The 14,751-nt window shown below is 43.6% G+C and overlaps 1 protein-coding gene across 4 annotated transcripts in view; it reads right to left on the bottom strand.

Moving 5' to 3' along the window:
* LOC137321031 (elongation factor 2-like) overlaps positions 1-13,829 on the bottom strand; it is a 43,528-nt gene extending 29,699 nt beyond the window's left edge. For 3 of the 4 annotated variants that reach the window (XM_067983181.1, XM_067983165.1, XM_067983175.1), the window contains exons 1-4: positions 13,725-13,829; positions 3,635-3,849; positions 2,433-2,614; positions 454-665 (exon numbers count right to left, since the gene is read on the bottom strand). In XM_067983181.1, coding sequence (XP_067839282.1) covers positions 454-665; positions 2,433-2,614; positions 3,635-3,849; positions 13,725-13,727 — 612 coding nt within the window. In that variant the 5' untranslated portion in view covers positions 13,728-13,829. Of the gene's footprint in view, positions 1-453; positions 666-2,432; positions 2,615-2,721; positions 2,969-3,634; positions 3,850-13,724 lie in introns of those variants that run through there. The other variant, XM_067983191.1, reaches the window with a different exon arrangement.
* Positions 13,830-14,751: the final 922 nt, after the last annotated feature.

Below are 14,751 nucleotides of genomic sequence, written 5' to 3'. Positions count from 1 at the left end.
TAAATAATGTGAGGACGGATGAAGCAGCCAGTTCTCAAAATACAAACTGAAATAAGCCAGCTGAAACTATACTCACATTAACTCTTAAAGCTGCTACATGCCATAATTAAAATCTCAAACTAGGAGAATCCACGATTGTGTAGTGGTAGTTCGTACTCTGTGGAAAGTGCAAGTTTGATAGGCCAAATGTCCTTTCCCCATGATTTATGCTCTTTACAAGAATCTATTTTGACTTGATCTCTGATTCACATTGTGGAGTCCTGACTTTAGCAACTTGGAAATAGCATTTGCCATCAAAGGATGAATATATTTTAGGGCTTGATGCACAAGTGACCATTGCAAGAACTGCAACTCAATGTACAACACAGTGACTGCTAAAGGTTTTGAAAACTGCCAGCAATCCTGATTTTGTACAATACACGTTTCGCACACTGCCGGAAACCTATAGCTCACCATAATATTGCTCATAACCCCTGTCTCGCCTTCACCATATGTGGAGATGATGACGTTAACATTTTCCACAATACGCTGGAAAGTTTGGAAAAGGGCTTCAGGATCAAGCTGCAGCTCCAGGAGGGCACGGTCCATCTTATTCATCATCAGCACAGGCTTAATCCGCTCTGCGATGGCCTGACGCAATACAGTTTCAGTCTGTACACACACCCCTGAAAAATAAAGTCCAATCCAATTACTCAACAGACCCCCCCACCTCTTTCAAAAAAAATCTTTCTTCATCATTTTGGGGTTTTGTTACACAAGTTGTGCTGCATGATATTTAAATGTTTCACTTTTTTTTTTTTAACATGCTTAATATGATGGAAAACTCAGTTTAGTACATAAGGACTAATTAGATATCAACGTTTCTCAGCTATTTTGTTTTCCTCCTTCCAAGCAGTTATATAATAGTTGGGCACAGTCGGAGTAATCAGTACTGATACCTTCTGCCCCCAAGAATAAATATATTACCACCATTTTAAACAATACTCTGCAGTGGAATTTCAAAGTAGGGAAGAAATACACTTAACAATTAAAATGCTGAAATTGGCCGATAAGTTGAACTCTGCAAACATTCACCAACTGTACCCACTCAGAAATTAGTTGACGGCTGGATGATCATCGACGGTAAGTTTTACTCCACTTGATGAAAAGTAAAAACAAATGGAGGATGTAACTGGTAGAATAGATAAGGGAGAACCAGCGGATGTGGTGTATTTGGATTTTCAGGTGCCTTTGATAAAGTCCCGCATAAGAGGATAGTGTGCAAAATTAAAGCAAGTGGGATTGGGGGTAATATACTGGCATGGATTGAAAATTGGTCAACAGGAAACAGAGCAGGAATAAATGGGTCTTTTTCAGGGTGACAGGCAGTGACTAGTGGGATACTGCAGGGATCAGTGTTTGGGCCCCAGCTATTCACAATATATATCAATGATTTGGATGAGGGAACCAAATGTAATATTTCCAAGTTTGCTGACAACACAAAACTAGGTGGGATTGTGAGTTGTGAGGAGGATGCAAAGAGGCTTTAAGGCGATTTAGGCAAGTTGAGTGAGTGGGCAAATACTTAGCAGATGCAGTATAACGTGGATAAATGTGAAGTTATCCACTTCGGAAGGAAAAACAGAAAGGCAGAGTATTATTTAAATAGTGATAGATTGGGAAATGTTGATGTACAAAGGGACCTGGGTGTCCTTGTACAACAGTCAATGGAAGCAAACATGCAGGTGCAGCAAGCAGTTAGGAAGGCAAATGCTATGTTGGCCTTCATTGCAAGAGGATTTGAGTACAGGAGCAAAGATGTCTTACTGCAGTTATAAAGGGCCTTGGTGAGACCACACCTGGAGTATTGTGTGCAGTTTTGGTCTCCTAACCTAAGAAAGGATATACTTGCCATAGAGGGAGTGCAGCAAAGGTTCACCAGACTGGTTCCTGGGATGGCAGGACTGTCATATGAGGAGAGATTGGGTCGATTAGGCCTGTATCCACTAGAGTTTAGAAGAATGAGAGGGGATCTCATTGAAACGTATAAAATTCTGACAGGGCTAGACAGACTGGATGCAGGGAGGATGTTTCCCCTGGCTGGGGGGGGGGGGGGGGGGGGTCCTAGAACGAGGGGTCACAGTCTCAGGATACGGGGTAGGACATTTAGGACTGAGATGAGGAGAAATTTCTTCATTCAGAGGGTGGTGAACCTATGGAATTCTCTACCAGAGAAAGCTGTGGAGGCCAAGTCACTGAATATATTTAAGAAGGAGATAGATAGATTGCTAGACACAGAAGGCATCATGGGATATGGGGAAGAGAGCGGGAATATGGTATTGAGATAGAGGATCAGCTATGATCATACTGAATGATGGAGCAGGCTCGAAGGGCCGAATGGCCTACTCCTGCTCCTATTTTCTATGTTTCTATGTCTCAAACTCTCATTTTACCTGAGACACAATCTACCACAACAAGAGCACCGTCAGTGACTCGGAGAGCAGCTGTTACTTCAGATGAAAAGTCAACATGCCCTGGTGAATCAATCAAGTTGATAAGGAAGCCACCACCATCCTTGCATTGTTTGATGAAAGCCAAGTCATTTTCTGAGAGCTCGTAATACATAGAGATAGCCCTGCAAGAAAAAAGCAAAAAAATAATTGTACCTGATTTTTAAAATTGGAACTGGTTCTGAAGTACTTATGATTGTCTCTATATGCAAAGATGAAACAGCAAAAGCACCTGGGAATATTTAATGGGAAACATTTCCACTGAGAGGTGAGGTGTTAAACAATCAGCTCAACGTCAGGTTCTTAAATAGACTTCACATTATGGCCACAATTCCCCACGAAACTTCGATCTTAACCATGCCACTGCTGGGATGGAGAAATAGGATACACAGTCACCTTGGGAAACTCTTCCATATCTCCCAGTAGCCAGGCACCAAGTGGGTCATCAGTCTGCCCTCTTGGCCAGGAAAAGAGAGTGACTTCATAAAAAGAAAAAGGACAAACAAATCAACTGCATTCATGCACAAATCACAAACTCCCCATGCCAGCTCCTGAATCCAGTGCAAAAAGCATTCATTTCAGTTGATCAGAATTTACCAGCCACAGTTGAGTTATATAAAGCTTTATTTTAGGTGGCTGTACTACTGTTAATTCTCCTCTTAATTCAAAGTCACTTTATTTGAAAATTCAAAGTTTTTTAAAGCACTAAATTTCTACTTTGCTGTGTTATTTAAATTGCTTATTTCAAATTACTGGGTAATTAAATTTTTAGCAGAAAAAAATGACTGAATTAGTAGACTGTAGTCCATCGGTTTAAACTCTGAAGCTTGCATAAATAGCTGCAATGACAAGATTTCTGAAGCACCCTGGGTAAATGGCTAATTTCAGTTGCTTGTTTCATACACTCAGTGTACAATTGTTGACTAAATGGTGCATATAGAGAGAACATCGATGCGGACTTGATGGGCCAAATAACCTGTTTCTATACTGTAACATCCTATGACTCTACATTTGTACAGAAGTCATTTATTCTTAGTCTCACAGGATAGATTAGTTTCTTTTCTTCCACAGGTTACACCCCTCCCCTGATAATAAAGTTACTCCTTCCCTTGATTTGAGAGTAGTGCTGCCACACTGACACTTACGTAGACTTGATAGTGATACACCTTTCTTGTTCATCTTTGCGGGTGTCTGTAAACCTCGTTTCTCCTGCACGGGCTGAAGCAATGATTCCTGCTTTGCTCACTAAGGAATCAGTTAAAGTGGATTTGCCATGATCGACATGGGCAATCACAGACATATTCCTAATGTTAGATTTTCTGTCCATAATCGCACGTATCTGATCCACTGTGAAGTTCACCTATACAAGAAAATGGAACATTAGTGCTCAAGAATTTTTTAAAAATGGCTTTGTGATCCAAGTTAACTTTTCTAGACAAACAAACCTTACATAAAACAAGAGTAGGATAGAAATGTCTTCCAACGAGGCAGATTTTTCACAGATTTAGTAAGCACCCTTTGTTACCATAATACAAGTCATATTTCCTAAATATTTCACAGCAGCATTTAAAGACATTTATACATTTGTTTAAAGAAAACCATTTTATTACCAGAAGATTTTGCAAGAATGACTTTAAAAGAAAAGCATAACAAAGTTTCAACTAAATGCCCCCATCAGACTGCCAGGGAAACAGATTCTGCCTTCAGGTAGCCTGGAATGCTTAGTTTAAACTCAAACATCAATGCTCAACAACATTCCTTTGGTTGTCACTTTTTTTAAAAATAAAAAAAGTTTAATTTTTTTATGGATGCAACTACCAACAGAATTCACTAATAACTTACTAGCAATATCCAAGAAAAGGAAGGTTAGTCCAAGTGACAAGTGATAAATTAACTATTCTTGCCTCTGAAATCTATTTTTATTTCTTTGAACTTGTTCAGAATTCACTTAAGTTCAAAATAAATTCAACCATGGAAGGCCATTTGGCACATCTTAGTTTAGACATCCAGGACTCAACACTCCACTGCAGCATCTTATTTTTCTCTGACATTTCCAGAGATTTGTCTCTACTACTCTTCCCAGAAGTCCATTCCACATGTTGATCATTCTTTTATATGAAGAACTTTCCTGACATCAGTCCTAAATTTGCCGTTTACTAATTTGAACTTGTGTCCTCTTATACTGTCACAATTTAGTTTGAATGTATTTCAGATTTACTTTTTTCCATTCCATTTACTATCTTGTATACCTCTATAAGATCACCTCTCAGTTTCCTTCTTTCAAGGCCAGAAAGTGCAAGTTTCTCCAGTCTTTCTTCACTTGACTTGTGGTTCTTCTCCAAACTGCCTTCAACACTTAAATGTCTGCTTTATATGCTAGTGACCAGAACTAGATAAAGTATCGATTTGAACAAGACCGGTTCACATGCACATGGATTTCTCTGTGTTCTAGGTGTCAGTCTTGGCTCAGCGGTAGCACTCTCCGAAGATTGTGGGTTCAAGCCTCACTCCAGAGACTTGAGAATATAATCAAGGTGGACACCTCAGTAAAGTACCGAAGGAGTGCTCCACTGCTGGAGGTGCTGTCTTTCAGTTAAATCGAAGTCCTGTCTGCTCTCTCAGGTGGACTTAAAAGATCCCATGGCACTTTAATGAAGAGCAAGGGAGTTCTCCCGGTGACCAGGCCAATAATTATCTCTCAATCAACATCACTGAAAACAGATTATGTGGTCATTTATCTCATTGTTGTTTATGGGATCTTGCTGTACACAAATTGGCTGCCACATTTCCCTATATTACAATAGTGACCATACTCAAAAGTACTTGATTGGATGTAAAACACATTGGGTCATCCCAAAGCTGTGAAATGTGCTATATAAATTCTAGTTCTTTTCTTCATCATTAAGATTGAGACCATCCATTCAGCTGCCTGTCTGCTGTTGCCCCCTCCACCTTCCCAACCAAGCCAAACCCCTTCAGCCTCTCCTGTGCCCTAGCCCTGATCCTTCTCTAGTTTTTCTCCTTTCTCCCCTCAAGTTCTCCGAGCTCATCTTGTCCATGAGACCCACCTGCTGCGCTTTGATCCCATTCCCACTAAACTGCAGACGACCCAATGTCCCTTCCTGACTCCCATGCTAGCTTGACCTCAGGTACTGCATCCTTCCCTTCCCTTTCAAAACAGCCGCCATCACTCCCATCCTCAAAAAACCCACCCTTGACCCCATAGTCCTTGCAAACTACCACTCCATCTCTAACCTCCCTTTCATTTCCAAGGTCCTTGAACATGTTGTTGCCTCCCAAATCCATGCCCATCTTTCCTGCAACTCCATGTTTGAATCTCTCCGATCAGGATTTCATCCATGCCATAACACTGAAATGACTTTAATCAAAGCTGCAAACGACATCCTGAGACTGTGACCGTGGTACATTTTCCTTCTTGTTTTCTTCAACACGGTTGACCATACCATCCTTCTCCAACGTCTCTCCTCCGTTGTCCAGCTCAGTGGGACTGCCATCACTTGGTTCAACTTTTACCTACCAAATTGTAGCCAGAGCATTTCCAATGCGGTCTCTTCGTACCCTTGTACCATCATGTCTGGAATCCCCCAAAATCTGTCCTTGGCCCCTTCCCCGTCTACATGCTGCCCCTTAGTAACATCATCCTCAGAAATAGCCCAGGTTCCACGCATATACTGACAATATCCAGCTCTACCCCACCTCTTTAGTCCACCCAACCGCCTGTGTGCTGCCAGACATCCAGTCTTGGATGAGCCATAATTTCCTCCAGTTAAACATTGGTAAGACAAAGCCATCATCTTCAGCCCCCACCACAGACTCTGTACCCTTACCACTGATTCCATCCCCCTTCCCAGTCACAGTCTCAGGTTGAACCAGACTGTTTACAGCCATGGCATTCTATTCGACCTTAAGCGGATCGACCCCAAATCCTCTCCATCACAAAGACCAAACATAACATTGCCTGCTTCCACCCATCTGGTGCTGAATCTCTTATTCTGGTCAGCCTCCCGTCCTCCTCGCTCAGTGAGCTTCAGCTCATCAAAAACCTCTGCAGCCCTGTACTCTGCCCTGTCCAAAGTCCTACTCATCCATTACTCCTATCCTTGCTAACCTACACTGATCCTCCAATTTAAAATTCTCATCCCTGTGCTTAGACCCCTGTATGGCATCACCCTTTCCCATCTCTAACTCCCTCCAGCCTTACAACCCCCACCTCGAGAATGCTGTGACTCTGGCCTCCTGTTCATCCATTCCTCCCTTCACCCCACCACTGGAGGCCGTGCCTTCAGCCATCTAGGTCCATGCTCTGGAATTCCCTCTCCACACCCTTCCACCTCTCTCTACTCCATTAAGATCCTCCTTAAAACGCACCTTTTTGACCAAGTTTTTAGTCCCCCCATCTAATATCTCCTTCTGTCTCTCGGTGTCCATTTCTGTCTGATTACACCTCCTTGAAGTGCCGGGGGACGTTTTTCCAAACCAATGATACTATATAAACGCAAGTCATTATTGCAAATTAGTGTTTTGGCTATATAGTTCAGCATTCTATTGGATTTATTGATTGCTGCTCTGCAGTAGTTGAAACATGTTGAGCATCGAATCTACCAAGATCCTTACATCTCTCTCTCCCTCTCAGACAGTCTCATCCTTTGCTATTTTGGCACTATTAGAGTATATGTGTCATATTTTTATCCTTATGTGTAATATTTTATCCTTGTTCGTATCAAATATAATTTGAAATTGTTCTTTCACATAATTAATTTGTCAGTTGGTTAGGCGGTAGAAGTCCAAGAGAGTAGGGATAATGGGTATGTACTCGAACTGGAAGCAAGTGACTAGTGGTGTCCCACAAGGATCTGTGCTGGGGCCTCAACTATTCACTATAATTATTAATGACTTAGATAACACATTAGAGAGTTATATATTCAAGTTTGCTGATAACACAAAGATTTGTGGCATAGTAAGTAGTGTAGACAGGAACATAAAATTACAAAGAGACATTGATAGATTAAGTGAGTGGGCAAAACTGTGGCAGATGGATTTCAACGCAGGTAGATGTGAGGTCATCCATTTTGGATCAAAAAAAGAACAGATGTGAGTATTTTTTAAATTGTGAAAAGCTAGGGACAGTGGTGGTCCAAATAGATTTAGGGATCCACGTACACAAATCACTAAAATGTGATACAAAAAATAATCAAAAAGGCTAATGGAATGTTAGGCATTATATCTAGAGAGTTAGAATATAAAGGGGAAGTTTTGCTACAACTACCCAAAGCCCTGGTTAGATCACATCTGGAGTACTGTGTACAGTTCTGGGCACGGCACCTTCAAAAGGATATATTGGCCTTGGAAGGAGTGCAGTGCAGATTCACCAGAATGTTACCAGGGCTCCAAGAGTTAAATTATGAGGCGAGATTACATAAACTAGGCTTGTATTCCCTGGAATATGGAAGGTTCATGGATGATGTGATGGTGGTTTTTAGGATTTTGAAGGAATTGATAGGGTAGATAGAGAGAAACTTTTTCTGCTGGTGGGGAGTCTAGGACATGGGGACATAGCCTTAAAATCAGAGCCAGGCCATTCAGGAGAGAATATAAGAACACAAGAAATAGGAGTAGGAGATACGGCCCCTCGAGCCTGCTCCACCATTCAATCAGATCGTGGCTGATCTTCAACCCCAACTCCACTTTCCTGCCCGACCCCCATTTCCCTTCATTCCCCTAGAGTCCAAAAATCTATCCATCTCAGCCTTGAATATATTCAATTACTCAGCATCCAAGCCCTCTGGGGTAGAGAATTCCGAAGATTCACAACCCTCTACGTGAAGAAATTCCTCATCTCAGTCTTGAATGGCCAACCCCATATCCTGCGACTATGCCCCCTAGTTCTAGATACTCTAGCCAGCGGAAACAATTTTTTAGCATCTACCCTGTCAAGCCCCCTAATAATCTTATATGTTTCAATGAGATCACCTCTCATTCATCGAAACTCCAGAGAGAATAAGCCCATTCTACTCAACTTCTCCTCATAGGACAACCCTCTCATCCCAGGAATTAATCAAGTGAACCTTCGTTGTACCGCCTCCGAGTTAAGTATATACTTCCTTAGATAAGGAGACCAAAACTGTACACAGTACTCCAGGTGAGGTCTCACTAAAGCCCTGTACAACTGTAGTAAGACTTCCTTACTCTTGGGGCTCGATATTAGGAGGGAGGCGGATTGGCAGTGGGGGGGGGGGGGGGGTGTCGACTGGGCGCGTGGGTAACGCGCCCAGTGAATTCGGGGTGCTTCGCACACGATCGCAGCCTAATTGAAGGCACTTACCTTGGCTTCTGGGTTTCGCACTGGAAAGCTGCGCAGCGGGCGGACTGCACACCCGCATCATAGGCTGTCAGCTGGAGGAGTCCTATTTAAAGGGGCAGTCCTCCACTGACGCTGCAGAAAGGAGCCAAAATTACAGCATGGAGCAGCCCAGTGGGAAGGCTGCTCCCAGGTTTAATAATGCCTCACTCGAGGTCCTACTGGATGGGGTGAGGAGGAGGGGGAGGACAGAGATCTTCTCCCCGGCAGACAGGAGGAAGTGGCCTGCCTTTGCCACCAGGAAGGCCTGGCTCGAGGTGGCAGAGGTGGTCACCAGCACCACCAACATATCACGCACCTGCATACAGTGCAGGAGGCGCTTCAATGACCTAAGTAGGTCAGCCGAAGTGAGTACACTTACTCATTCCCCTACACTCCGTCTGCCACATCACTGCCCCCACCCCACATCTCCTTCTGCACTGCCAACACTACTCTGTCACATCACCCCTCACACCCACTCAAACCTCATCCTCATCTTACCTGCACTTACTCACCTCGCCAGTATTCATCCCACCACTACCACTCAACCCAATCCTCATACAATCTCATGGCTCTATCTCATCCTCATCCTCTCATGCATCTCTTTCACGGTCAGCCTCACCCAACCTGCCACTACCTGTGCTGCAGCCACAGGGCATGCATCACATATGTGCAGTAGGAAGCATAAGGCAAACGTTTCGTGAGCATGAAGGGGATGCACAAGGGTGTTTGAGGGCTTGTCATGGTTTTTACTTGTGAGTTGATCAGAAATCAAATATATTACATATTATATTGTCACCACTACTGCCACATCTTTGCAAATCTTGTCTGGTTTGTGCAATAATGCCCTTTCCTGAGGATCACCATGAAGACCCACAACTGATGCCGCCCATTGTGTCACTGCAGAGTGGGTGTAGGTGTATTTGCAGGGCTCTTTTGTGCAGGCGGCTGAGAGACACCGGCGATGTCCCCAGTGGCACACTGGAAGGGTGTGGAGGAGAAGTTGTTGAGGGCAGTGGTGACTTTGACAGCGACAGGTAAGATGGTGCTTGGGCCAGCCGGGAGCAGCTCGGCATGAAGGAGGCTGCAGATGTCCACGACTACATGTCAAGTAACTCTGAGCCTCCGTGTGCACTACTGCTCAGAGAAGTCCAGGAAGCTGAGCCTCAGTCTGTAGACCCTGTGGCGAGGGTAGTGCCTTCTGAGACGCATCGCTCTCTGCAGTAGCCCTCCCTCCTGCTGTGCAGGTGGATGTGTCACAGCACTGTGTTGTGGAGCTCCACGTGTCAGAGGTGGACGGCGTGGCTGGTGATCCTGTTCGTCCTCCGAGGAGGTCATGACTGCAGCTACGGCAGCCCCCATCCGAAAGATGTACGTTTGAGGGGGTCCGCAAGGTAGGTAAATGTGTCTGCACACTGGGGTTGAGGTTGCAAGTTGGTGGATTTTAGTGTTAGAGGAGGGTGGTGCAGGCTAAACTTTGTCCAAAGTGACAGAGTGGCCTCCTGCAATGAGTGAGGGTCTCAACCCCCACCTGTCAAATGGGCCTTTGCAGCTGCCACAGGCTGGAGGCTGCAACATGTCCATTTCAACTGGGAGTGTTTCCCCCAGTACGGGAAACACTCAGTTTAGATGAAAATCCCACCACTCCTAAAATATCCTACAAATCAGGTCTGCTAACGACCTCAAGTATCCAATTAATTGATTTAAGTGGGATCCCACCAGCTTTAATTGCCGGCGGGAGTCCTGCATGCGGGGGCTGCGCGCGCGTCACTGGGGAACCCGGAAGTGGGCGGGTTGGAGCCGGGCTCCGGATCCGCCCCGGGAACCCCCAATTTTCGGAGCCCCCCGCCACGAACGCACCCGCTCAGATGTCCGAAAAATCGAGCCTTTGCTCTCCAATCCCCTTGCAATAAAGGCCAACATGCCATTTGCTTTCCTAATTGCCTGCTGACCTGCATGCTAACTTTTTGTGTTTCTTTTTGGTTTTGTGAGAGGAAAATCATGTCTCACAAATTTGATTTGAGTTTTTTGAAGGGGTAACCAAGATGATAGATGAGGGCTGTGCAGTAGATGTGGTCTACATGGACTTTAGCAAAGCCTTTGATAAGGTACCGCATGGTAGGTTGTTACATAAGGTTAGATCTCACGGGATCCAAGGTGAGGTAGCCAATTGGATACAAAATTGGACTGACGGCAGAAGACAGAGGGTGGTTGTAGAGGGTTGTTTTTCAAACTGGAGGCCTGTGACCAGCGGTGTGCCTCAGGGATCGGTGCTGGGTCTGCTGTTATTTGTTATTTATATTAATGATTTGGATGAGAATTTAGGAGGCATGGTTAGTAAGTTTGCAGATGACACCAAGATTGGTGGCGTTGTGGACAGTGAAGAAGGTTATCTAGGATTGCAACGGGATCTTGATAAATTGGGCCAGTGGGCCGATGAATGGCAGATGGAGTTTAATTTAGATAAATGTGAGGTGATGCATTTTGGTAGATCAAATCGGGCCAGGACCTACTCCGTTAATGGTAGGGCGTTGAGGAGAGTTATAGAACAAAGAGATCTCGGAGTACAGGTTCATAGCTCCTTGAAAGTGGAGTCACAGGTGGATAGGGTGGTGAAGAAGGCATTCGGCATGCTTGGTTTCATTGGTCAGAACATTGAATACAGGAGTTGGGATGTCTTGTTGAAGTTGTACAAGACATTAGTTAGGCCACACTTGGAATACTGTGTACAGTTCTGGTCACCCTATTATAGAAAGGATATTATTAAACTAGAAAGAGTGCAGAAAAGATTTACTAGGATGCTACCGGGACTTGATGGTTTGACTTATAGGGAGAGGTTGGATAGGCTGAGACTTTTTTCCCTGGAGAGTAGGAGGTTTAGGGGTGATCTTATAGAAGTCTATAAAATAATGAGGGGCATAGATAAGGTAGATAGTCAAAATCTTTTCCCAAAGGTAGGGGAGTCTATAACGAGGGGGCATAGATTTAAGGTGAGAGGGGAGAGATACAAAAGTGTCCAGAGGAGCAATTTTTTCACTCAAAGGGTGGTGAGTGTCTGGAACGAGCTGCCAGAGGCAGTAGTAGAGGCGGGTACAATTTTGTCTTTTAAAAAGCATTAGGACAGTTACATGGGTAAGATGGGTATAGAGGGATATGGGCCAAGTGCAGGAAATTGGGACTAGCTTAGTGGTATAAACTGGGCGACATGGACATGTTGGGCCGAAGGGCCTGTTTCCATGTTGTAAACTTCTATGATTCTTGTACAAGGACACCCAAGTCTCTCTGCACACCAACATTTAATAGTTTCTTACCATTTAAAAAAAATGTTTTTCTATTCTTCCTACCAAAGTGAATAACCTCACATTTCCCCACATTATATTCCATCTGCCACCTTCTTGCCCACTCACTTAACCTGTCTATATCCCTTTGGAGACTCTGTGTCCTCCTCACAGCTTACTTTCCCACCTAGCTTTGTATCATCAGGAAACTTGGATACATTACACTTGGTCCCTTCATCTAAGTCATTAATATAGATTGTAAATAGCTGAGGCTTGCAGCACCCTTTTAGTTACAGCCTGCCAACCTGAGAATGACCTGTTCATCCCTACTCTGTTTTCTGTCCTTTAACCAATCCTCTATCCATGCTAATTTATTTCCTCCTAGCCCCATGAGCCTTTTATGTTGCACGTTATCGAATGCCTTTTGAAAATCCAAATATACTACATCCACTGGTTCCCCTTTATCTACCCTGCAAGTTACATCCTCAGAAAACTCTAATAAGATCGTCGAGCAGCTGAAAAGATTATCTTTGGATCGCAAGACTGATGTCCTGGTGACAACACCAAACAAGGACATAGGACCAGGTCCCGATCTCTCAACTTGTCCAAAGCTCAGATATTGCTCAAATCCCATTTTTCCCCCCAAACGTGGGCAAAAAAAATAAAATTCAACCATCCATAAAGTTTTTTCTAGGCAGCCACTTTATCATAACTTTTGCCAAATGGCATCTGTCTCGCTCATTTTTTTCCACAGGTACGTTCATTCATTTCAGGTATCTAAATTTATATATTTTTTTTAAAAATCCTTTGTCTTGACATTGCACTGAAAGAGTATTTAACGGAACGAGCAGGGATCACTGCAGTAAATCAGACAAGATTGCAGTCCCAACATCCGGGCATTTCACACCTGCCAACAGAGCTGCAGTCTTCCTTTAACTTTTGAAAAAAAAATAACTTTTATACAATTATCAAAATACAAGGGAAAAAAAATGATAATCTGTTTATTTAAAAAAAACATTCATTGCATCTCGAGTTTTATTTCCAAAAAAGAAAACAGATTGATTGACAATCGAAACAGCCAACCAGACGTTACACAATCCAATGTCGTCATTAATAGCCAATCAGCAGCTGAAAGAAGCGCGTCTAATGATTGGTTGGGGCAGGGCAAGGGGGTGGTGACAATTTACCGGTTTTTAAATTGGGAAGAAAAATATCAGCAGCTCAACCGCCAACTTAATGCGCACTTTCAAAATAAACAATCCGCGGTGATATAACTTTAAGGTAGGCGACAGTAACAAGCTTTAAACAATCAGGAAACAGCAGGAGTTTTTTTTTAAACGTCCCACTCCGTTTAAAATCTTCAATCTGTATTTAATCCCGAGACTGACATTTTTTTTAAATATAAAACCGTTAGCAAGAGTTTGCGCCACCGCAGCCTAAGGCCTTAATACCGCCTCCCCTCCATTACATAAATAACACCCCCACCTGTTTCTAATTATATCCATTAACTCCTGGTTAGTGAACAGGAAATGTCGGTCGGTAACGGTAGGCGGGACGCTGCTCTATCTCTCCGCGATGTGACCGCCGGTAACCACTTACCATGTTTGCGGATGCCGAGTGGATTGCACCTCAGACGGACGGCAATGAGATTCGCCTCTCCGATGGAGGGCCGGCGAAAGAGGCAGCGCATGTCCTGGGCACGCTGCGTCATGACGTAGGGACGGCCACACGTGCCCGCGCACGTTCACGTCGACTTCGTATTGAGCGTGCGCAGCATGTTGGCCCAGTTTGAGCTTGGTCTGTGTTGTGGTTGTCCTGGTTCCTATAACGTTTTGATTACACTTGTTTATAAATGGTTATCTGACGTGCCAATTTCAATCATATTTTCTCCAATAAGAACTAGTTCCATTCTGTCTACCTCTCCTCATAATTTAGTGATTTTTGGAATTGTCTTTGCTGTATCAGAGGTCATGGAATTTCAGAATATTTTAGTGAACCATAGAAGTTTACAGCACAGAAGGAGGCCATTTGATTTATCATATCTGTGCCTGCTCGGCACTAGAACAATCTAAGACTAATCGCGTTGCCCCACGCTCTTCCCATAGCCCTGCATCTTCCTCTGTTTCAAATGTTTAGCCAAGTTTCCCATAAAAGATACAATAGTCTCTGCCACAATTATGTGAAGGTATTATATATTTTACCTATTAATGAGACAGCAATACAAATGACTGTACCACCTTCTCAAGGACAATTAGGGATGGGCAATAAATGCTGGCCTCGCCAGCGACGCCCACATCCCATGAACGAATTTTAAAAAATTCTTCGTATATCAGACAGTATCATAAAGAGATGCTCATATATCTTAAATGGGCTCCCAGTTAATGAGGATGTTCAAACAAGATGTGTGATTGTTACAGCACAGGTTATGGTTTGTCATTCTCTGCTGTATTTTTACTTGCCATCAGAGGGAGCTACAACATTATTCCTCAATGAAAAGTCATGGTGTATGTTTTCTCCACTCATTTTTAGCAAAGAAAGTAGACTTTTGAAGATGCAGAAACAATAAAAAGGAACCTCCCTCAATGGGTAGGCAGTTAGTAGCTGAAATATATTATATAGAATCTAC

This window comes from Heptranchias perlo, chromosome 1 (genome assembly GCF_035084215.1).
Source record: "Heptranchias perlo isolate sHepPer1 chromosome 1, sHepPer1.hap1, whole genome shotgun sequence".
NCBI lineage: Eukaryota > Metazoa > Chordata > Chondrichthyes > Hexanchiformes > Hexanchidae > Heptranchias > Heptranchias perlo.
The sequence above is the reverse complement of the archived record's forward strand: the minus strand, read 5'-3'. Positions and strand labels throughout refer to the sequence as shown.